The sequence below is a fragment of the Oncorhynchus nerka genome, linkage group LG25, assembly GCF_034236695.1.
Source record: "Oncorhynchus nerka isolate Pitt River linkage group LG25, Oner_Uvic_2.0, whole genome shotgun sequence".
Taxonomy (NCBI): domain Eukaryota; kingdom Metazoa; phylum Chordata; class Actinopteri; order Salmoniformes; family Salmonidae; genus Oncorhynchus; species Oncorhynchus nerka.
Genome location: NC_088420.1, coordinates 35,863,531 through 35,888,580, shown reverse-complemented (window position 1 = coordinate 35,888,580; position 25,050 = coordinate 35,863,531). Strand labels below are relative to the sequence as shown.

Sequence of the window (25,050 nt, the reverse complement as noted above, 5' to 3'; positions counted from 1 at the left end):
GCTTCAGGGCTGACTAAAAATAGCTTGTCTGCTCCGTAACACAGGAAGTGGTGATAGTGGGAGAAAAAGAAAGTGTGTGTGTGTGTGTGTGTGTGTGTGTGTGTGTGTGTGTGTGTCTTGGATTGTATGCATTGAAACGAATCCAGGGTCACAGCATTATGAAACCGCGAGGCTAGCAGGAAGATGTCTCAGGTTTTACACTAGTCAAACCTTGTTACCTCAGAACACACACACAGAGAGGTTATTCTGGCAGGGGGGATGTAGAGATTGTTTACTGAAAGGGATTCCTCCAGGCTGAGGTAGTCTTGTTGACCAGTGTGTGTTAAACAAGCCTAGTGTATTTACCTCTTTATCTTTGGGAGCTGTGATCATATTGTTCTGTTGTGTTTTTCTGAACCCCTTCCCTGGACATAAGGTCACCCACACATGGACCATACATACACAGGGATGTGTGTTATGGGTAGAGGGATGTGTGTTATGGTAGGGGATGTGTGTTATGGGTCGGGGATGTGTGTTATGGTAGGGGGATGTGTGTTATGGGTAGAGGGATGTGTGTTATGGTAGGGGGATGTGTGTTATGGGTAGGGGGATGTGTGTTATGGTAGGGGGATGTGTGTTATGGTAGGGGATGTGTGTTATGGGTAGGATGTGTGTTATGGGTAGGGGGATGTGTTTATGGGTAGGGGATGTGTGTTATGGGTAGGGGATGTGTGTTATGGTAGGGGGATGTGTGTTATGGTAGGGGGATATGTGTGTTATGGTAGGGGGATGTGTGTTATGGGTGTTATGGGGGATGTGTGTTATGGTAGGGGATGTGTGTTATGGTAGGGGGATATGTGTGTTATGGTAGGGGATGTGTGTTATGGGTAGAGGGATGTGTGTTATGGTAGGGGGATGTGTGTTATGGGTAGGGGGATGTGTGTTATGGTAGGGGATGTGTGTTATGGGTAGAGGGATGTGTGTTATGGTAGGGGGATGTGTGTTATGGTAGGGGATGTGTGTTATGGTAGGGGGATATGTGTGTTATGGTAGGGGGATGTGTGTTATGGGTAGGGGGATGTGTGTTATGGGTAGGGGGATGTGTGTTATGGTAGGGGGATGTGTGTTATGGTAGGGGATATGTGTGTTATGGTAGGGGGATGTGTGTTATGGGTAGGGGGTGTTATGGGTAGGGGGATGTGTGTTATGGGTAGAGGGATGTGTGTTATGGTAGGGGATGTGTGTTATGGTAGGGGGATGTGTGTTATGGGTAGGGGATGTGTGTTATGGTAGGGGGATGTGTGTTATGGTAGGGGGATATGTGTGTTATGGTAGGGGATGTGTGTTATGGGTAGGGGGTGTGTGTTATGGGTAGGGGGTGTGTGTTATGGGTAGGGGGATGTGTGTTATGGGTAGGGGGTGTGTGTTATGGGTAGGGGGTGTGTGTTATGGGTAGGGGATGTGTGTTATGGGTAGGGGGATGTGTGTTATGGGTAGAGGGATGTGTGTTATGGTAGGGGATGTGTGTTGTGATAGGGGATGTGTGTTATGGTAGGGGGATGTGTGTTATGGGTAGGGGGATGTGTGTTATGGTAGGGGGATGTGTGTTATGGGTAGTGGTAGGGGGGATGTGTGTTATGGGTAGTGGGATGTGTGTTATGGTAAGGGGATGTGTGTTATGGGTAGGGGATGTGTGTTATGGTAGGGGGATGTGTGTTATGGGTAGGGGATGTGTGTTATGGTAGGGGGCTGTGTGTTATGGTAGGGGATGTGTGTTATGGGTAGGGATATGTGTTATGGTAGGGGGCTGTGTGTTATGGGAAGAGGGATGTGTGTTATGGGTAGGGATATGTGTGTTATGGTAGGGGCTGTGTGTTATGGGTAGGGTGATGTGTGTTATGGTAGGGGGATGTGTGTTATGGGTAGAGGGATGTGTGTTATGGGTAGGGGGTGTGTTATGGTAGGGGATGTGTGTTATGGTAGGGGGATGTGTGTTATGGTAGGGGGATGTGTGTTATGGGTAGAGGGATGTGTGTTATGGGTAGGGGGTGTGTGTTATGGTAGGGGGATGTGTGTTATGGTAGGGGGATGTGTGTTATGGTAGGGGATGTGTGTTATGGGTAGGGGATGTGTGTTATGGGTAGGGGTGTGTGTTATGGGTAGGGGGATGTGTGTTATGGTAGGGGATGTGTGTTATGGTAGGGGGATGTGTGTTATGGTAGGGGGATGTGTGTTATGGGTAGAGGGATGTGTGTTATGGTAGGGGGATGTGTGTTATGGTAGGGGGATGTGTGTTATGGGTAGAGGGATGTGTGTTATGGTAGGGGGATGTGTGTTATGGTAGGGGGATGTGTGTTATGGTTAGGGGCTGTGTGTTATGGGTAGGGGGATGTGTGTTATGGGTAAGGGGCTGTGTGTTATGGGTAGGGGATGGTTTGTTATGGGTAGGGGGCTGTGTGTTATGGTAGGGGCTGTGTGTTATGGGAAGAGGGATGTGTGTTATGGGTAGGGATATGTGTGTTATGGTAGGGGGATGTGTGTTATGGGTAGAGGGATGTGTGTTATGGGTAGGGGGGATGTGTGTTATGGGTAGGGGGATGTGTGTTATGGGTAGGGGGATGTGTGTTATGGGTAGAGGGATGTGTGTTATGGTAGGGGGATGTGTGTTATGGTAGGGGGATGTGTGTTATGGTAGGGGGATGTGTGTTATGGTAGAGGGATGTGTGTTATGGTAGGGGGATGTGTGTTATGGTAGGGGGATGGTGTTATGGGTAGAGGGATGTGTGTTATGGGTAGAGGGATGTGTGTTATGGTAGGGGATGATGTGTGTTATGGTAGGGGGATGTGTGTTATGGGTAGGGGGATGTGTGTTATGGTAGGGGATGTGTGTTATGGTAGGGGGATAGGGGCTGTGTGTTATGGTAGGGGATGTGTGTGGTTATGGGTAGGGGGCTGTGTGTGTTATGGGTAGGGGGTGTGTGTTATGGGTAGGGGATGTGTGTTATGGGTAGGGGGTGTGTGTTATGGGTAGGGGGTGTGTGTTATGGGTAGGGGATGTGTGTTATGGTAGGGGCTGTGTGTTATGGTAGGGGATGTGTGTTATGGGTAGGGGGATATGTGTGTTATGGTAGGGGGATGTGTGTTATGGGTAGGGGGATGTGTGTTATGGTAGGGGGATGTGTGTTATGGTAGGGGATGTGTGTTATGGTAGGGGGATGTGTGTTATGGTAGGGGATGTGTGTTATGGGTAGGGATATGTGTGTTATGGTAGGGGGTGTGTTTATGGGAAGAGGGATGTGTGTTATGGGTAGGGATATGTGTGTTATGGTAGGGGGCTGTGTGTTATGGGTAGGGTGATGTGTGTTATGGTAGGGGATGTGTGTTATGGGTAGAGGGATGTGTGTTATGGGTAGGGGGTGTGTGTTATGGGTAGGGGATGGTGTTATGGTAGGGGATGTGTGTTATGGGGGTAGGGGGATGTGTGTTATGGTAGGGGGATGTGTGTTATGGTAGGGGATGTGTGTTATGGTAGGGGGATGTGTGTTATGGTAGGGGATGTGTGTTATGGGGTAGGGGATGTGTGTTATGGTAGGGGGGATGTGTGTTATGGTAGGGGCTGTGTGTTATGGGTAGGGGATGTGTTTATGGGTAGGGGATGTGTGTTATGGTAGGGGATGTGTGTTATGGGTAGGGGATGGGTGTTATGGGGATGTGTTTATGGGTAGGGGGGTAGGGGATGTGTTATGGTAGGGGGATGTGTGTTATGGTAGGGGGATGTGTGTTATGGGTAGGGGATGTGTGTTATGGGTAGGGGGCTGTTATGGGTAGGGGGATGTGTGTTATGGTAGGGGATGTGTGTTATGGGTAGGGGATGTGTGTTATGGTAGGGGGATGTGTGTTATGGTAGGGGGATGTGTGTTATGGTAGGGGGATGTGTGTTATGGGGGGGATGTGTTATGGTAGGGGATGGTGTTATGGGTAGGGGGATGTGTGTTATGGTTAGGGGATGTGTGTTATGGGTAGGGGGCTGTGTGTTATGGGTATGGGGATGTGTGTTATGGGTAGGGGGATGTGTGTTATGGTAGGGGGCTGTGTATGGGAAGAGGGATGTGTGTTATGGTAGGGGGATGTGTGTTATGGTAGGGGATGTGTGTTATGGTAGGGGATGTGTGTTATGGTAGGGATATGTGTGTTATGGTAGGGGGATGTGTGTTATGTGGGGATGTTATGGGTAGAGGGATGTGGTTATGGTAGGGGGATGTGTGTTATGGTAGGGGATGTGTGTTATGGTAGGGGGATGTGTGTTATGGTAGAGGGATGTGTGTTATGGTAGGGGATGTGTGTTATGGGGGGGATGTGTGTTATGGGTAGGGGGGATGTGTGTTATGTGTGTGTTATGGTGGGGGATGTGTGTTATGGGTAGGGGGATGTGTGTTATGGTAGGGGGATGTGTGTTATGGTAGGGGGATGTGTGTATGGGTAGGGGATGTGTGTTATGGGTAGGGGGTGTGTTAGGGATGGGGGTAGGGGGTGTGTGTTATGGGTAGGGGGTGTGTTATGGGTAGGGGATGTGTGTTATGGGTAGGGGAGGGATGTGTGTTATGGGTAGGGGGATGTGTGTTATGGTAGGGGATGTGTGTTATGGGTAGGGGATGTGTGTTATGGTAGGGGGCTGTGTGTTATGGTAGGGGATGTGTGTTATGGGTAGGATGTGTGTTATATGTGTGTTATGGTAGGGGGCTGTGTGTTATGGGAAGAGGGATGTGTGTTATGGGTAGGGATATGTGTGTTATGGTAGGGGCTGTGTGTTATGGGTAGGGTGATGTGTGTTATGGTAGGGGGATGTGTGTTATGGGTAGAGGGATGTGTGTTATGGGTAGGGGGTGTGTGTTATGGGTAGGGGATGTGTGTTATGGTAGGGGATGTGTGTTATGGTAGGGGATGTGTGTTATGGTAGGGGATGTGTGTTATGGTAGGGGATGTGTGTTATGGTAGAGGGATGTGTGTTATGGTAGGGGATGTGTGTTATGGTAGGGGGATGTGTGTTATGGTTAGGTGGATGTGTGTTATGGGTAGAGGGATGTGTGTTATGGGTAGGGGATGTGTGTTATGGGTAGGGATATGTGTGTTATGGTAGGGGGCTGTGTGTTATGGGTAGAGGGATGTGTGTTATGGGTAGGGTTTGTGTGTTATGGTAGGGGGCTGTGTGTTATGGGTAGGGGGCTGTGTGTTATGGGTAGGGGGCTGTGTGTTATGGGTAGGGGTACTTGGGGACGACCATAGGAGATAGTGAGGAGGATGGCGGTGGGTGGGTGATTTTTGGGAGAACTGGGGTCTGAGGAAGCTAGCCAAGGCTGGGCGAGGTATGGAGGTGAGTGGGAGAGTTAGGGAGAGTTGGGGGTGTATTAGGGATTCTCATGGGAGGCAAGGCAGGGCTGGGAAAGTGTGGGGGAGGAAGGAAGATAGATGGTTTCCTCATTGTGTTTGTACTGGCCTGGGAACATGCTTTAAGTTACTGGTGGATGTGAGTGACTCATGTCTGAGTATGTGTGTCTGAGTGTGTGTGTCTGAGTGTGTGTCATCACACTCACTGTGTGAGTGTGTTTGTTTGTGTGTGCATGTGTCACACTTCCTAACCCTTGTGTGTGTCTCTCTCTCACCAGGAGGAGGAGCTAGAGCGTCTAGAGAGGGAGTTTGCCATCCAATCCCAGATCACAGAGGCTGCGAGGCGTCTGGCCAGCGATCCGCACGTGAGCAGTAAGAAGCTGAAAAAACAGAGGAAGACGTCGTACCTGAACGCGCTGAAGAAACTCCAGGAGATAGAAAACGCCATCAACGAACACCGTGTCCGCTCTGGGAAGAAACCCACGCAACGCGCTTCGCTTATCATAGAGGGTGAGACTACACACATGCTGAGAGAATCGCTTATAAGAACCACATCGCGTAATAAAGAGGGTGAGACCAGGCACACACACAATCACAAATTCACATTCACAAACACACACTCACATACACACACAGACACATGGCAAGAAGTGCTCATGAACATGAATTGAAACACACCTACTTCACCTTAACTAATGCCATAGTGAAAGTGTTTTCCTCTTCTCTCCCACAGAGGCCAACATGGGCTCAGAGGACAGCTCTCTGTCTGACGCTCTGGTCCTAGACGACGGTATGTCTCTCTCTCTTTTGGCACTAAAATACATGTAAAAGTTCATCAGCGTCTTTCTAAATGGGACTAATCAGTGATCCATCAATCTAACCGACCCCCATCTATCTCCTCTATCAGATGACCCCCAGATGACAGGGACCCCCACCTTCTCTCCGGCAGCGTCTCCCCATAAGGGCCTCCCTCCCCGGCCTCCCTCCCACAGCCGGCCCCCTCCCCCCAGTCTCTAGATGGCCTCAGCCACCTGCACTACGCCCACTCCGAATACGACAAGTCCCCCATCAAACCCAAGATGTGGAGCGAGTCCTCGCTGGACGAACCCTATGAGAGGGTCAAGAAACGCTCTTCACACTCCAAGTGAGAGGTCAACTCTGTTGCCATGACGATATATCTATACTGGGCTCGTGGGGCATGTGATAGTTGGTTGAATGTTAGTATAATGATTAGAAGATAGAAAAACTTACCATTACTGTTGCTAAGGGCTCTGTCTCTCCCTGTCCAGTCACAGGCGGTTACCTGGCTCTGGTAGTTGTGCGGAGGCAGGAGGCAGTAACTCTCTGCAGAGTAGCCCCATCAGGAGTGTTCCTCACTGGAGCTCCCAGTCCAGCATGCCCTCCACCCCCGACCTGAGGACCAGGACCCCTCACTACGTACACACCACCAGGTAACCAACAGATAACCTCAAAATAACCGTCAGAAAAGTACCGCGCTATGGTCACCTCACTAGGTCAAAGTCACAACCATACTGTAACCTCTCTCTCCATCTTTCCCTTCCTCTCTCCATCTCTCGCCCTCACTCTCTGCATCTCTCCCCCTCACTCTCTGCATCTCTCCCCCTCACTCTCTCAATCTCTCCCCCTCACTCTCTCAATCTCTCGCCCTCACTCTCTGCATCTCTCCCCCTCCACCAGGTCTGTGGACATCAGTCCCACCCATCTTCACAGTCTGGTTCAGCACTTTAGGAACCGCAGCTCCAGCCTGGAATCTCAGGGCAAGCTGCTGGCCTCCGACCCCGACACACACACTCACACACACACCCTGGGAGCCCCCGGCAGCCCAGACATCTTCCTGGCCCCGGGGACTCGCAGCTCCAATGGCTCTGACCCGTTGGACGACTGTTCGTCCTGTACCTCCCAGAGCAGCTCAGAACACTACTACCCTGGGGTAGCTCCAGGCTCCAACCCAAACTACTCCACCCTAGGAGAGGACTCCCCTTCCAAAGCCAGGCAGAGACAGAGACAGAGGCACAGGTTAGTACAGCAGAGGTGGGTGTGTCCAGAGACTGACTTTAGGCTTGTTTAGCAGAGGATTTGTTTCTATGTTTAATATGTATGTTAACCTCCTCTCTCTCTCTCCAGGTCTGCAGGTCACCTTGGTTCCTCTAACTCTGGCTCCATGCCCAACCTTGCAGCCAAGAACGGTTCAGGGTGCGGTGGTACGGGGGTGGCATGGACTGGGTCAGGGCAGCATGGGGTGTACCTCCACAGCCAGAGCCAGCCCTCGTCTCAGTACCGGATTAAAGAGTACCCCCTGTACGTAGAGGGCAGCCCCAACCCGGTGGTGGTGCGCAGCCTGGAGAGTGACCAGGAGGGCCACTACAGCGTCAAGGCCCAGTTCAAAACCTCCAGCTCCTACACAGCCGGGGGTCTCTACAAGGAGACCTGGGGGGGCGAGGAGGGGGGAGAGGGGAGCAGCAGACTCACCCCGTCCCGCTCCCAGATCGTACGGACTCCCTCACTGGGGCGAGAGGGGGGAGGAGGGGGGAGGGCGGTGGTGTCAGATGAGTTGAAGTGTTGGTACCAGCGCTCTACGGGCAGTGTAAAGGAGAGGAGTCACGCCGGCTCCAACACGTCGGACAGCAGCTCACTGCAAGGCACGCTGGGACTCGGACGAGGGAGCAGGGTGGGGACACTCGCCAAGGGATCACCAGGTGGGTGACAACACACACACACGTAGACCCGTTTATGTTCTAAGCTAGGCTTGTATCTAGTAGGATAGTTAGAGTTTTGATTGGGTCAGGCGTTGTAAAGGACAGATATATATAACACACACACACAGTTGAAGACGAAAGTTTACATACACTTAGCTTAAAGTCATTCAATCTCATTTTTCAACCACTCCACAAATTTCTTGTTAACAAACTATAGTTTTGGCAAGTCGGTTAGGACATCTGCTTTGTGCAAGACACAAGTAATTTTCCCAACAATTACAGACAGATATTTTACTTATTAATCACTGTATCACAATACTTTAAACAGCTTGGTAAATTCCAGAAAATGATGTCATGGCTTTAGAAGCTTCTGATAGGCTAATTGACATAATTTGAGTCAATTGGAGGTGTACCTGTGGATGTATTTCAAGGCCTACCTTCAAACTCAGTGCCTCTTTGCTTGACATCATGGGAAAATTAAAATTAAATTAAATCAGTCAAGACCTCAGGAAAAGAATCGTAGACCTCCTTAAGTCTGGTTCATCCTTGGGAGCAATATCCAATCGCCTGAAGGTACCACGTTCACCTGTACAAACAATAGTACGCAAGTGTAAACACCATGGGACCACGCAGCCGTCATACCGCTCAGGAAGGAGACGCATTCTGTCTCCCAGAGATGAACGTAATGTGGTGCGAAAAGTACAAATCAATCCCAGAACAACAGCAAAGGACCTTGTGAAGATGCTGGAGGAAACCGGTACAAAAGTATCTATATCCACAGTAAAACGAGTCCTATATCGACATAACCTGAAGGCCGCTCAGCAAGGATGAAGCCACTGCTCCAAAACCACCGTAAAAAAAGACAAGACTACAGTTTGCAACTGCACACGGGGACAAAGATGGTACTATTTGGAGAAATGTCCTCTGGTCTGATGAAACAAAAATAGAACTGTTTGGCCATAATGACCATCGTTATGTTTGGAGGAAAAAGGGAGAGACTTGCAAGCCGAAGAAAACCATCCCAACCGTGAATCACGGGGTTGGCAGCATCATGTTGTGGGGGTGCTTTGCTGCAGGAGGGACTGGTAGATATATTGAAGCAAATCTCAAGACATCAGTCAGGAAGTTGAAGCTTGGTCGGAAATGGGTCTTCCAAATGGACAGTGACCCCAAGCATATTTCCAAAGTTGTGGCAAAATGGCTTAAGGACAACAAAGTCAAGGTATTGGAGTGGCCATCACAAAGCCCCGACCTCAATCCTATAGAACGTTTGTGGGCAGAACTGAAAAAGCATGTGTGAGCAAGGAGGTCTACAAACCTGACTCAGTAACACCAGCTCTGTCAGGAGGAATGGGCCAAAATTCACCCAAATTATTGTTGGAAGCTTGTGGTAGGCTCCCCAAAACGTTTGACACAAGTTAAACAATTACAAGGCAATGCTACCAAATACTAATTGAATGTATGTAAACGTCTGACCTCACTGGGAATGTGATGAAAGAAATAAAAGCTGAAATAAATCTCGTTCTCTACTTTTATTCTGACATTTCACATTCTTAAAACAAAGTGGTGATCCTAACTGACCTAAGACAGGGAATTTTTACTAGGATTAAATGTCAGGAATTGTGAAAAACTTAGTTTAAATGTATTTGGCTAAGGTGTATGTAAACTTCCGACAACTGTATATACACACTACCGTTCAAAAGTCACTTAGAAATGTCTTTGTTTTTGAAAGAAAAGCACTTTTTTTATTTCATTAAAATAACATCAAATTGATCAGAAATACAGTGTTGACACTGTTAATGTTGTAAATGACTATTGTAGCTGGACAACGCTGATTTTTTAAATGGAATATCTAAATAGGCGTGCAGAGGCCCATTATCAGTAACCATCACTCCTGTGTTCCAATGGCACATTGTGTTAGCTAATCCAAGTTTATCATTTTAAAAGGCTAATTGATCATTAGAAAACTATTTTGCAATTATGTTAGCACAGCTGAAAACTGTTGTTCTGCTTAAAGAAGCAAATAAACTGGCCTTTACAAATCAAATCAAATGTATTTATATAGCCCTTCGTACATCAGCTGATATCTCAAAGTGCTGTACAGAAACCCAGCCTAAAACCGCAAACAGCAAGCAATGCAGGTGTAAAAGCACGATGGCTAGGAAAAACTCCCTAGAAAGGCCAAAACCTAGGAAGAAACCTAGAGAGGAACCAGGCTATGTGGGGTGGCCAGTCCTCTTCTGGCTGTGCCGGGTGGAGATTGTAACAGAACATGGCCAAGATGTTCAAATGTTCATAAATGACCAGCATGGTCAAATAATAATAATCACAGGCAGAGCAGTAGAAACTGGAGCAGCAGCACGGCCAGGTGGCCTGGGGACAGCAAGGAGTCATCATGTCAGGTAAGTCCTGAGGCATGGTCCTAGGGCTCAGTTCCTCCGAGAGAGAGAAAAAAGAGAGAAAGCATACTTAAATTCACACAGGACACCGGATAGGACAGGGCCAAACAGGAAGGATATAACCCCACCCACTTTGCCAAAGCACAGCCCCCACACCACTAGAGGGATATCTTCAACCACCAACTTACCATCCTGAGACAAGGCCGAGTATAGCCCACAAAGTTCTCTGCCACGGCACAACCCAATGGGGGGCACCAACCCAGACAGGAAGATCACATCAGTGACTCAACCCACTCAAGTGACACACCTCTCCTAGGGACGGTATGAAAGAGCCCTAGTAAGCCAGTGACTCAGCCCCTGTAATAGGGTTAGAGGCAGAGAATCCCAGTGGAAAGAGGGGAACCGGCCAGGCAGAGACAGCAAAGGTGGTTCGTTGCTCCAGAGCCTTTCCGTTCACCTTCACACTCCTGGGCCAGACTACACTCAATCATATGACCCACTGAAGAGATGAGTCTTCAGTAAAGACTTAAAGGTTGAGACCGAGTTTGCGTCTCTCACATGGGTAGGCAGACCATTCCATGAAAATGGAGCTCTTTAGGAGAAAGCCCTGCCTCCAGCTGTTTGCTTAGAAATTCTAGGGACAATTAAGAGGCCTGCGTCTTGTGACCGTAGTGTACGTGTAGGTATGTACGGCAGGACCAAATCAGAGAGATAGGTAGGAGCAAGCCCATGTAATGCTTTGTAGGTTAGCAGTAAAACCTTGAAATCAGCCCTTGCCTTGACAGGAAGCCAGTGTAGGGAGGCTAGCACTGTAATATGTAATAAGTAATATGATCAAATTGTTTGGTTCTAGTCAGGATTCTAGCAGCCGTATTTAGCACTAACTGAAGTTTATTTAGTGCTTTATCCGGGTAGCCGGAAAGTAGGGCATTGCAGTAGTCTAATCTAGAAGTGACAAAAGCATGGATTAATTTTTCTGCATCATTTTTGGACAGAAAGTTTCTGATTTTTGCAATGTTACGTAGATGGAAAAAACCTGTCCTTGAAACAGTCTTGGTATGTTCTTCAAAAGAGAGATCAGGGTCCAGAGTAACGCCGAGGTCCTTCACAGTTCTATTTGAGACGACTGTACAACCATTAAGATGAATTGTCAGATTCAACAGAAGATCTCTTTGTTTCGTGGGACCTAGAACAAGCATCTCTGTTTTGTCCGAGTTTAAAAGTAGAAAGTTTGCAGCCATCCACTTCCTTATGTCTGAAACACATGCTTCTAGCGAGGGCAATTTTGGGGCTTCACCCCAAAAAATTACACTTTGATTACAGACTCAAAATGGCCAGAAACAAAGCACTTTCTTCTGAAACTCGTCAGCCTTTTCTTGTTCTGAGAAATGAAAGCTATTCCATGCGAGAAATTGCCAAGAAACTGAAGATCTCGTACAACGCTGTGTACTACTCCCTTCACAGAACAGCGCAAACTGGTTCAAACCAGAATAGAAAGAGGAGTGAGAGGCCCCGGTGCACAACTGAGCAAGAGGACAAGTACATTAGTGTCTAGTTTGAGAAACAGATGCCTCACAAGTCATCAACTGGCAGCTTCATTAAATAGTACCCACAATATACCAGTCTCAACGTCAACAGTGAAGTGGCGATTCCAGGATTCTGGCCTTCTAGGCAGAGTTCCTCTGTCCGCTGTCTGTGTTCTTTTGCCCATCTTAATCTTTTCTTTTTATTGGCCAGTCTTGAGATATGGCTTTTTCTTTGCAACTCTGCCTAGATGGACAGCATCCCGGAGTCACCTCTTCACTGTTGACGTTGAGACTGGTGTTTTGCCGGTATTATTTGATGAAGCTGCCAGTTGAGGACTTGTGATGCATCTGTTTCTCAAACTAGACAAACTTTTGAACAGTAGTGTGTATTCTTTACAGAATAGTTAGTTCATGAAAGAACATTGGAGAGGCTGAAGTTTAGCAGAGTGTGTGTGAATGAGTGTAAAGCGATCCTGAACCAAATGGAGCTTGTTAGTCGTGTTAGTCACAGTGGGGCATAGCTGGGATAACACAGCCCTTGACCACCTATTGACATGTGTGTGTGTGTGTATATAACTGTGTGTCTCTCTGTACATCAGCGTCCCCTCACAGCCCGAGGAGTGGGACTCCCTCTAGTGAACAGGCCGCAACACCCACGCCCCCCTGCAGCCCACAACACATCCTCAACTGGCAGAGCGGGTACGACACACACATGCACGCACATGACAGACACACAGACAAACAGCACACACACACAGGCACACACCAATACATCATTTGCAGAGTGATATATAAACTGTTTGGGGTTAAAGACCAGGCACTCAGGATCCTAATCCTATTTGACATTTAATCCTGGGTTAAAGGCTTTGGCTCCTGTATTGCAATTCACAGGACAAAATCTGCATCCTCACAAAACATCTTCAGCATCTACGCTTCTCTTACAACCTCTATAACCTCTGCCTTACCAACCCCTAACCTTTTTCCTTCTGCAGCATGGTACTCTGTCTAGCTACTGATCACATGGCTGTCTTGTCTTCATAAAGGACTAACTGATTTGTTAACTTTCCTCTCTTTCACTCTTCTCTATTTTTCCTTCTCATTCCATCCCTCTTTATCTTTCTCCCTCTCTCCCTCTCCTCCTGTACTAACCTCTCTGCTGTCTGTCTGTCTGTCTGTCTGTCTGTCTGTCTGTCTGTCTTTCCTGGTTTAGCGGTACAGCAGACAGCTCTCCTACTGAAGACGTGTGTCAGTCTCCCACTCAGCCCAGCTCTGACGCATAGAGGTACTGTCTGTCTGCCAGGATTCTCCCAGAACACAGACCTAGAAATACAACAAATATACCAGATAACTACAGAACAACAATAAAGAACCATAGAAACAACCGATACTGTCGGTCTGGACACTCCTAGACTCCCAATAGAATAAATCCTGGCACCTAGAACAGAGACATAGAAACAGAAACTCAAATAGATCAGGGGCATAGAAATAGATCCCCTTGACTAGATATGTAGAAACAGAACCTGAACTAGATCAAAGGTATAGAAATATAATCTGTTTTCAATATTCTTAGTTTTGTACCAAATGCTGAGTTGAATAGGCTCTTCCCGTTTCTAATCCTTTCTAATAGCAAGTTTGGGAATGGTGTCTGTTCTATCTGCTCTGTTTCTATGACTGTAACTGGACTCTGCATGTCTGCTGTGTGTGGCTGCTCTCTAAAGCAGGCCTTAAGACTCATCTTTATCGGCTGGCCTACCCTTCCTCCTAGACTTTGATTGATGCTTTTATGATATGGTTATACGTATATTTGCTTTCGTAAAACAAAAACTATTTTATGAGATTATTCTTGTAGAATTAAAAGCGCTTCACAGATGTAATGTATTATTATTATTACTACAGTAAATCCTAACCCTCACTCTGTACTCTATTACCAGCCCTAATTGAACTTGAACTTAGTCAACTCAATAGCGTTCCTCACTGTTGACTTCTCCCAGGCGTGTGCTCTCATTCAGTCCCCCTCAAAGATTGTTAAGCAGTAGCCACAGGGAGTATCCAAAATAATACCAGTTCATTCATTCTAAAACCACGAAGGGGAGTGAACGATTGGACACTGCGGGTAGCGAGCGGAGAAACAGAAATGCACTCTAGTCACCTACTGTAGTTTTAGACTAGTACACTAACAGGACGTGTGCCTTGCCATAGAGACAGCAATATAGGAGGAGTGATTGGCCAGTTTGAAATGAGGCCTGAAAAGAGGGAAAGGCCTTATGGATTGTACACATTGTTTTCACAAAAGCTTTAGATCTAGACAAAGACAGTAACCATCAGAGCAATGAGACCAAAACGACACAAACCAATCAAGTTCATTGATCATAACGATTTGTTACAGTCCTTGTTTCCTTCCCCTTGACGAAGAAGTGACCAACAGTTTTACTAAGCGAAGAAAACAATAACTTCTGTAGATTTTGTGGAAGCAGAGTGTATAAGCCATCAGTCCTCCAGTATTTCCATAAGTAAAAATGGTATTCTCGCTCTCTCTCTCTCTCTCTCTCTCTCTCTCTCTCTCTCTCTCTCTCTCTCTCTCTCTCTCTCTCTCTCTCTCTCTCTCTCTCTCTCTCTCTCTCTCTCTCTCTCTCTCTCTCTCACTCTCTCTCTCTCTCTCTCTCTCTCACTCTCTCTCGCTCTCTTTCTCTCTCTCTCACTCTCTCTCTCTCACTCTCTCTCTCTCTCTCTCTCGCTCTCTTTCTCTCTCTCTCACTCTCTCTCACTCTCTCACTCTCTCTCGCTCTCTCTCTCTCTCTCTCTCTCTCTCTCACTCTCTGCAGGTCATTCAATGATAGTTGTTTTCTCAGCAGTCCTCTGTGTTCAGAGCTGGCAGATGTCCAGTGGTACGGACACGACAAGGCCAAACCTGGAACCCTGGTCTGACCTACTGACCACCACCTAACACCTACTGACCCTTACTGACCCTCAACACTGACCCTTACTGCCTCCACCAACCTGTCCTCTAGCCCTGACTAGACTGGCCTCATCATGGACAGGAAACCCTCCTCCATCCCTCCCTTTATCCATATTTCCCTTTATCATTTTATGTGCATGTCAAGTTTGGTTGAGCTGGAGTTTATAGGAAGGACTATTGCTGTGGAACAGCCAAACAGAACCGCTGAATGATCGTGAACTCTGACCTTTAATCCCTGACCCTGCTTCAGTCTGAGCCCCAGGGAGACCAGGAGTGGGAAAGGGGGAGGTGGGGGGGTAAGAGCACACACACAACTCCCTGCCCAGACTACACGGCCCTCAGGCCCTGACTTATATCTACCCCTGACCCCAGTGTGTTGCCAGCCAATCAGAGGATACCTGCAAGATGAAATGTGTTTTGGCTCAAATTCTGGGCCTGTGTGTGTACGCTGGATCTGCTAGGTAAATTTCATTGTTGAAGTCTTTGTTTATTTCTCTGTATCGTTTTGTACAAAAAAATGAAAATATTGCTTGGGAGACACTCAATTACTTTTTCACCCTTTAGGAAAATTGCAGAGCAGATTATTGGAAAATTCTAGATGATCTGAAAGACAAAAGACAAACGTACAAACATTCCCAAATATTATAATCCCAATCCCAACTATCTATCCCACAACCAAAGATCCACCTGACTGAACAATGGCACCAGTTCCATGGACACACTGGGAACACTGGTTTATCATACTGGAAGCTGCACCCCACATACTGGGAGTTTTCAGAGGAACGGAAAGACTGGTCAATTCTACTGGGATCCTGCTGGGAGTTCTGAGCACATCTATTGGGATGTCAGTCATCTGGATTGGGGGTGTACAACAGCCAGCCAGACTGATCAACTAGTCTCTGATACTGGGACTATCCACACTGCTACTGAGCAGTGAGCTCCTGGACTTGGATGTTTTGCCACTATGCTGGGGCACTGTGCTTAGCTGTACTGGGAGATTATGGGCGAACTGGGGGCCCTGCACAGCCAGACCACAAACAGACAGGGACGGACTGGGGGCCCTGCACAGCCAGACCACAAATAGACAGGGACAGACGGGGGGCCCTGCACAGCCAGATCAGAGACAGACAGGGACAGAATGGGGGCCCTGCTCAGCCAGACCAGAGACAGACAGGGACGGACTGGGGGCCCTGCACAGCCAGACCAGAGACAGACAGGGACGGACTGGGGGCCCTGCTCAGCCAGACCAGAGACAGACAGGGACGGAATGGGGGCCCTGCACAGCCAGACCAGAGACAGACAGGGACGGAATGGGGGCCCTGCACAGCCAGACCAGAGACAGACAGGGATGGAATGGGGGCCCTGCTCAGCCAGACCAGAGACAGAGAGGGACCGACTGGGGGCCACAAACACTTCTTCAGGGTTTGGGTCCTGGAGAGCCAGAATATGCTAGGAATCTCTTGCTTAAAGCTAATGTCTTGAGTTTGGGTGAAACTGTAGCAATGTGTGTAGTAGTTTTGGGTTGAATTGGAATTAAGAACACATGTAGTTTTGTGGGTTTATTTCCAAACATATCTGCAGGCTTTCAGTGGTCTATTTCATCTGGCTCCTCCCCTTCATTTGACTTTCTGGTGAGAGGTGAAAGCTAATTGGATGTTTAGGGCTGTGTGGAGCTGTCAATCACACAGTTGTAGCGAAGGGCACACCCCTCCCTCACAGTCGAGCTGTGCATATGATGAGATTGGTGAGATATTAAACACTTCTCCATGCGTTGTGACATCATACACCTGACTGTCTGTGCAGTCCTATGTTAAAAACGGGATGTAACCCATGTTTAAGGACCAGTCTGTCTGTGTCACGTCAATCTGTCAGTCTGTCTGTCCAACCCCAAGATTGGTCATTGTCTCAGACACCAGTGTAGTATATTTGGGGGTTAATATTTAGATAAAGCTTGAGACCTGTAAACTCCAGAGGGTCCTCATTTGTACAGGTCATTATCTCAGGCTATACTCTCTCTGCCTAACATCTATCAACCGGTCAGAACACACACACATCTTGTGTGTGGATTCACACATACACACATTCTTTTCTCAGCGGTGCCATCTATGTCTTTACTCTAACCCAGCACTGAAAACCAGGGGCGCTACTTTCACTGGGGGCGGGGGGGGCACATTCTGAAATTGCATTTTTGTCACCCCCAGTTTTATCATTGGAATGTGAAACAAAACTAGGCAACGGTGTGCTTTAGGACCATGCGGACGCCTTCGGGCAGTCGGGTAGGCTGTTTGGAATGTTAATAATAATAATAATAATAATAATATGTCCCCCCAACTTCTTAAACCAAAGTCGCGCCCCTGCTGAAAACAGCCGCTCACTAAAACTACAAACCATATAACTACAAATCCCACAGGGCCCAGTTCCTAGTCTAGCAGAGGAAGTGTCTGCTGTATAGAGATCCTGCTTCCCAGAGCCAAATGAACAGCAGGAAGAGGTCTATACACCAATCAGAGAGATGTCAAGTTAAGTATTCAATCTAAGTTTTGATACCAGAGCACAACATACACAGTTAAACACAATATATGAAAACTATGGGCTCTCGAGTGGCGCAGCGGTCTAAGTGCAAGAGGCTTTGCTACAGTCCCTGGTTCAAATCCAGGCTGTATCACATCCGGCCATGATTGGGAGTCCGATAGTGGTGGTGCACAATTGGCCGAGGTAGGCCGTCATTGTAAATAAGAATTTGTTCTTAACTGAATTACCTAGTTGTTTTATATATAAACTATAGGCCTATACAGAACCAGTTTTCATCTAGTTCTCCTCCTGACTTTTTGATACATATAAGGGGATTAAGAACATCTGCATAACAACACATTCATGATGTAAGAGTAAATCCAGATTTAATATAAAAAAGTAACACACACACATATAGTATAGAAATAATGTCACACCAGAACCAAACAGGGTGTTTATATTATTGTGCTTCTATTACTACACTGAACAAAAATATAAATACAACATGTAAAGTGTTGGTCCCTTGTTTCATGAGCTGAAATAAAAGATCCCAGAAATGTTCCATATGCTCAAAAAGCTTATTTCTCTCAAATGTTGTGCACAAATTTGTTTACATCCCTTTTAGGGAGAATTTCTCCTTTGGCAAGATAATCCATCCACCTGACAGGTGTGGCATATCAAGAAGCTGATTAAACAGCATGATCATTACACAGGTGCACCTTGTGCTGGGGACAATAAAAGGCCACTCTAAAATGTGTAATTCTGTCACACAACACAATGCCTCAGATGTCTCAAGTTTTGAGGGAGCGTTCAATTGGCATGCTGACTGCAGGAATGTTAATTTCTCCACGATAAGCCATGGGAAAGCAGTTTGCTGATTTCATTATTGTGAATAGAGGGCCCCATGGGAGCGGTGGGATTATGGTATGGGAAGACATAAACTACAGACAACGATCACAATTGCATTTGATCAATGGTAATTTGAATGCACAGAGATCCAGTGACGAGATCCTGAGGCCCATTGTCGTGCCATTCATCCGCCGCCATCACCTCATGTTTCAGCATGACAATGAACGGCCCAATGTGGCACAGATCTGTACACAATTCCTGGAAGCTGAATATGTTCCAGTTCTTCCATGGCCTGCATACTCACCAAATATGTCACCCATTGAGAATGTTTGGGATGTGCTGGATCAACGTGGATCAGAGTGTTCCAGTTCCCTCCAATATCCAGCATAATCGCGCACCCATTGAAGAGGAGTGGCACAACATTCAAAGGCCACAATTAACAACCTGATCAACTCTATGCAAAGGAGATGTGTTGCGCTGCATGTGGCAAATGCTGGTCACACCAGATACTGACTGGTTTTCTGATCCATGCCCATACCTTTTTTTTAAGGTGTATGTGACCAACAAATGCACATCTGTATTCCCAGTCATGTGAAATGAATAGATTAGGACCTAGTGCGTTTATTTAAAAAGCTAATTTCCTGATATGAACTGTAAGTCAGTAAAAAAAAAAAAAATTGTTGCATGTTGCATTTATAGTTTTGTTCAGTATAGATGATGTCATCAATGAACTCTGAACTTTGACATTGGTTTAGTAAGTGAGGCCATCACCGTATCCCACGGTAACAGGGCTGTGACACAACGAGAACGTATAGCCATACCCTTGAACCCCTACATTTAATTTATAGATTCCATACACCTCTTGCTTACGTAGACCGACACATAGACCAACTCTTGTTATAAGCTCATTCTAAAACAAGTATTTTAAAGCACACCTTATGGTTTTGTACTGGGGAAAAGAAACCTTTGCCTAACATTGTTGTAATGCTGTATGTGGACAGTCCTTATTGTGTGTACAAAAACCCAAACAAAACTATTCATTGCGGACTCTCAAGCACATGTTTGCCTGTGCTTTGTACAGGGTTTATATCCTCCATTGAATCTTTAAAAAACACAAATATAAAACATGGTTTAAAGATTGCACAAAAATCTTACCCTGTCAGATTAGTTGAACTTGTACCATGCAGCAAGTTGGACCTGAAATTCCTTCTGTTTGTAGGAGTTTTACAGCCCCCAACCCTGCCTCACTGCAAGGTGTCCTGGTAAAATGCTGTGTTTGACCTCTCCTGTAGTTCACCTACTTAGAATCACTGGGGAACTGCATTCTGCCATCAGCTATGCTATGCTATGCTAAGGCTTGTTAGCCTGTCCATTCCCCCTGAATGAGCCACCTCTGCTAGCTCACACCATACCATGCATGCTCTGTGGTTCCCGAAACAAACAACAATGAACAAATAAACCCAAAACATGAGCAGTCCATGTGGTAAGACCATCCCTCTCCCCTCACCTTTTCCTCCTAAACAGAGAATAATTTCTGTATCCATGACAACACCCAGTTTGACCTTTGACTCCTAACCCCTGTGGTAATCTCTGACCTCTGAGCCCAATGTGACGCTGTGTGTTGTACCCTCTTCTATAGCCCCCCCTTCGACCATACTATGTGTACCCCCTACGCCCATACTGTCTGTACTCCATAGAAACATAAAACATTTTTATAGTTAAAGAAGATTAAACTAACTATTTTATCAACCTCTTTCCTGAACATGCTGTACGGAGGGGCACTGTAAGCCTATGTGGAGTTTTTAACATTGTTTCCAAGTTCTAACAGAGTAACATAGTAAGAATCCTTTCAGGTGCTACATGATGACCAGTTACTGCTTTGTCACATAGGATATAGACTCTCCTCATTGTTGTCAATAGTTTTAATACCAGTTGTGCAGAATGGAAACCGTTCCTTTAGGCGCCAGTTCAGTAAGACACCACTCCACCAGACCATAGAGCATGTAACATGATTTGATTTGTTCTCTTCAACGTTAACCTGACAAAAAGGTGTTGTAGGAAAAAAACAATGTGGAATTCACACAAAAAAAGACAGAATTCAACAGTTAATTTATTATTTTTTCTATTAAGAATTTGTATAGTAACTGTACATTTTTCTAAATGGTGTTGTTGGCAACTGATGATGAAATGTCCAGATGAGAAGACTTGGTGGTTATTGAGATTAGGAAAATAAATTATTGCTGAATGTTCTCAAGATGGCGTCCTCTTGTCTCTTCTTCTCTGTGTAGTCAATCAATCAATCAAATGTATTTATAAAGCCCTTTTTACATCATCCAATGTCACAAAGTGCTGTACAGAATCACAGCCTAAAACCCCAAACAGCAAGCAATGCGGATGTAGAAGCATACTATGTATACCCCCTACGCTCATACTGTCTGTACTTCATAGAAACATAAAACATTTTCATAGTTAAAGAAGATTAAGTCTGTTGTGTTTTTCTAAAGCTTTAGGAGCAGCGTGTCTCTCTCACATCTCCGTAGCCCAAAGTGGCATCCTTACCTTTATCCTGCTATGTTAACTTTGGATTAATGGAAGTAAATCCCTGGCTCGCCTCGTCTTTCATCCGATAGCATAACGATTTTGCCTGCACTGACCGATGGGTCGGTTGAGGGACGAGCATCTGCGTAGGCGTGACCACCTATCTGAAGACAATAGGCTGGCCTGGCACGCAACATATTGCAAATGAAGGAGAGGAAGCCACATTCAAATGGGAAAAGAACGAAGAGGAGAACACTCACTACAGTGGATCCCTCCACCCCTGTAGTCTCCATGCTGACAGACAGATCCACTGAGAGAGACTGACTCAGCCAGGCTTATCAGAGGGACCTTTCATATTGACTCCCCACTTCCTCTGTCCCAGACACACACACACAAACACTCTACCTTATGTCATACCGCCTTATTCACTTCCTACTGAAGGAATGTCCTGCAAGGAGAGGTGGGGCTGTTCCATTCAGAGGACAATGGTTTTCTGTCGCTACCGGCAATAGTAGAACACAGGAAAGGTAAACAGAAGGATCCCGGCTGCTGTTGTGTTTTAGGGGTTTCACATGTCTGCTGATGTGTTTACATGGCTAACGTGTCTGCTTTAGCTTTATTGTGCCCTCTTGAGCTGCCATGTGATGTTGTAAACTATGTGTGGCCCTGCTTTGTCTTTTGGGTGGTTGAAGCCGAGAGTGTGGAATAGGAAATGTTTACAACTAAGAACCCATTGGCTGTTCCTGTGTGTAAAATGGAGACTTAGAAGCAAGACTTGCGAGAACTAAGAACTTTCATGTCCTTTGTGGGGGAACAATGGAGACACACACACTTATATTAATGTGTGCTCAGCCTCACACACATATACGGAGTGAAGCATTGGGGAGGGACCCCTTTATTTTTAGGGGACCCCATCTCTTTAAAACTGGAGACTGAATATCCCCTCACATCAGAGAAGTAAACTCCAGCCTTTAGCAATCCTTCTCTTCCCTCTGCCTTCTCTCTCTCACCCCTTGTCCTTTTTCTTCCACCCTCTCCCTCTATTTTCTCTTCCCCTTCTCCCATTCTCTCCTTTTATCCCCACCTCCCCCGCTATACTCCCTCTCTTCTCTAATAAATCCCTATTTTCCCCACTGGTGTTCCCATAGCAGCACTCTCAGCCAAGAGACAGCTGGAAGCTGTTAGCTCGGCATGCCGTGAGAACCTGGTTCCCCTCCCTCACTTTATTTAGGAATCCTTTAGGAATGGTGTGTGCATGTTTGAAAGTGTGTATATATTTGACCTTGCTTGTGGACCACAGGCAGTACCTGGAGATCCCCCGCTACCACTTAAATGGACCAGAACCTCCAACAGCATCACAAACTCGTGATTTGTGTATGTGTGTGTGCATTCATGCGACCCTGCTCTGGTCTCTCCAACCCAGGGCTGATTCATCTTGGGGCCCATGACCCCTTCTGTTTTGATAAACTGATGGATATACGGTGCCTTGCAAAAGTATTCATTCCCAGTGGCGTTTTTCCTATTTTGTTGCATTACAACCTGTATTTTTAATGTATTTTTATTTGGATTTCATGTAATGGACAAACACCAAATAGTCCAAATTGGTGAAGTGAAATGAAAAAAATCACTGGTTTCAAAATTTAAAAAAAAAACAACAACTGAAAAGTGGTGTGTGCATATGTACTCACCCCCTTTGCTATGAAGGCCCTAAATAAGATCTGGCGCAACCAATTACCTTCAGAAGTCACATAATTAGTTAAATAAAGTCCACCTATGTGCAATCTAAGTGTCACACGGTCTGTTACATGATCTCAGTATATATACACCTGTTATGAAAGGCCCCGGAGTCTGCAACACCACCAAACAAGCAGCACCATGAAGACCAAGGGGCTCTACAAACAGGTCAGGGGCAAAGTTGTGGAGAAGTACAGATCAGGGTTGGGTTATAAAAAAATATAATAAACTTTGAACATCCCACGGAACACCATTAAATCCATTATAATTAATGGAAAGAATATGGCACCACAACAAAACTGCCAAGAGAGGGTCGCCCACCAAAACTCACGGACCAGGCAAGGAGGGCATTATTCAGAGAGGTAACAAAGAGACCAAAGATATCCCTGAAGGAGCTGCAAAGCTCCACAGCAGAGATTGGAGTATATGTCCATAGGACCACTTTAAGCCATACACTCCACAGAGCTGGGCTTTAAGGAAGAGCTGGCCAGAAAAAAAGCAATTGCTTAACCTCTTGAAGCTATGGGGGCACTATTTCATTATTGGATAAAAAAACGTGCCCGTTTTAAGCGCAATATTTTGTCACGAAAAGATGCTCGACTATGCATAAAATTGCCAGCGTTGGAAAGAAAACACTCTGACGTTTTCAAAACTGCAAAGATATTATCTGTGAGTGCCCCAGAACTGATCTTACAGGCGAAACCAAGATGAAACTTCAAACAGGAAATGATCAGGATTTTTGACGCTCTGTTCTACTAACGTCTCCTTATATGGCTGTGAATATGCTGTGAACGAGCTTATGCGCTCTGCCGTTCGTCCAAGATGTCTGCAGCATTGTGACGTATTTGTAGGCATATCATTGGAAGATTGGCCATAAGAGACTACATTTGCCAGGGGGCCGTCCGGTGTCCTTTGTCTAAGTCGGTGCGTAATTCCCAGTGGCAATCCTTGTACCATGCGATACAGAAGTAGACTCATACTTCCAGGAACGATACATCATTGAAGAGATATGTGAAAAACACCTTGAGGATTGGTTCTAAACAACGTTTGCCATGTTTCAGTCGATATTATGGAGTTAATTTGGAAAATAGTTCGGCGTTTGGATAACTGAATTTTCGGTTTTATTTGGTAGCCAAACGTGACGAACAAAACGGACCGATTTCTCCTGCACAAAAAATCTTTCAGGAAAAACTGAACATTTGCTATCTAACTGAGAGTCTCCTCATTGAAAACATCCGAAGTTCTTCAAAGGTAAATGATTTATTGAATGTTTTTGCTGGTTTTTGTGAAAATGTTGCCTGCTAAAGCTAACGCTAAATGCTAATGCTAAATGCTAACGCTAAATGCTAAATGCTAGTTTGCTATGGTAGAGAAGCATATTTTTGAAAATCTGAGATGACAGTGTTGTTAACAAAAGGCTAAGCTTGAGAGCTAGCATATTAATTTAATTTAATTTGCGATTTTCATGAATAGTTAACGTTGCGTTATGGTATTGAGCTTGAGGCTATGATTACGCTACCGGATCCGGCATGGCTCGACGCAAGAAGTTAAAGAAAAAAATAAGCAAACATGTTTGGTGTTTGCCAAAAGGCATGTGGGAGAGTCCCCAAACATATGGAAGAAGGTACTCTGGTCAGATGAGACTAAAATTGAGCTTTTTGGCATTCAAGGAAAATGCTATGTCTGGCACAAACCCAACACCTCTCATCGCCCAGAGAACACCATCTCCACCGTGAAGCATGGTGGTGGCAGCATCATGCAGTGAGGATGTTTTTCATCAGCAGGGACTGGGAAACTGGTCAGAATTGAAGGAATGATGGATGGCACTAAATACAGGTAAATTCTTGAGGGAAACCTGTATCAGTCTTGCAGAGATTTGAGACTGGGACGGAGGTTCATCTTCCTGCCTCAGGACTACCTGACATGATGACTCCTTGCTGTCCACCTGGCCGTGCTGCTGCTCCAGTTTCAACTGTTCTGCCTTATTATTATTCAACCATGCTGGTCATTTATGAACATTTGAACATCTTGGCCATGTTCTGTTATAATCTCCACCCGGCACAGCCAGAAGAGGACTGGCCACCCCTCATAGCCTGGTTCCTCTCTAGGTTTCTTCCTAGGTTTTGGCCTTTCTAGGGAGTTTTTCCTAGCCACCGTGCTTCTACACCTGCATTGCTTGCTGTTTGGGGTTTTGGGCTGGGTTTCTGTACAGCACTTTGAGATATCAGCTGATGTACGAAGGGCTATATAAATAAATTTGATTTGATTTGATTTGAAATTATATAAACCCCCAAAAATGATATTTTAATTGCAGGTTGTAAGGCAACAAACTAGAAAAATGCCAAGGGCGGTGAATGCTTTTGCAAGCCACTGTAGGAGTGAGATGTGTGTGTGTGTGTGTGTGTGTTATGGGTTTGGTTTTTCTCTCCATTTCAAGGTTAGTTAGTACGTTAGCT

At 46.1% G+C, this 25,050-nt stretch overlaps 1 protein-coding gene and 1 long non-coding RNA gene across 2 annotated transcripts in view; one reads left to right on the top strand and one right to left on the bottom strand.

The window, feature by feature from the left end:
* The window catches only part of LOC115109451 (FERM domain-containing protein 4A-like), a 177,598-nt gene extending 157,022 nt beyond the window's left edge, over nt 1-20,576 (top strand). Inside the window, 9 exon segments of the mRNA XM_065009760.1 lie at nt 5,643-5,874; nt 6,098-6,154; nt 6,272-6,370; nt 6,373-6,508; nt 6,654-6,815; nt 7,063-7,401; nt 7,510-8,081; nt 12,606-12,705; nt 14,829-20,576. Coding sequence (XP_064865832.1) covers nt 5,643-5,874; nt 6,098-6,154; nt 6,272-6,370; nt 6,373-6,508; nt 6,654-6,815; nt 7,063-7,401; nt 7,510-8,081; nt 12,606-12,705; nt 14,829-14,931 — 1,800 coding nt within the window. The 3' untranslated portion in view covers nt 14,932-20,576.
* LOC115108918 (uncharacterized) lies at nt 20,115-21,220 on the bottom strand. Its single transcript, XR_003860437.2, has 2 exons — nt 20,882-21,220; nt 20,115-20,602 (listed from the first exon to the last, which is right to left on the bottom strand). It is a non-coding gene; the product is annotated as an uncharacterized LOC115108918 (long non-coding RNA).
* Nucleotides 21,221-25,050: the final 3,830 nt, after the last annotated feature.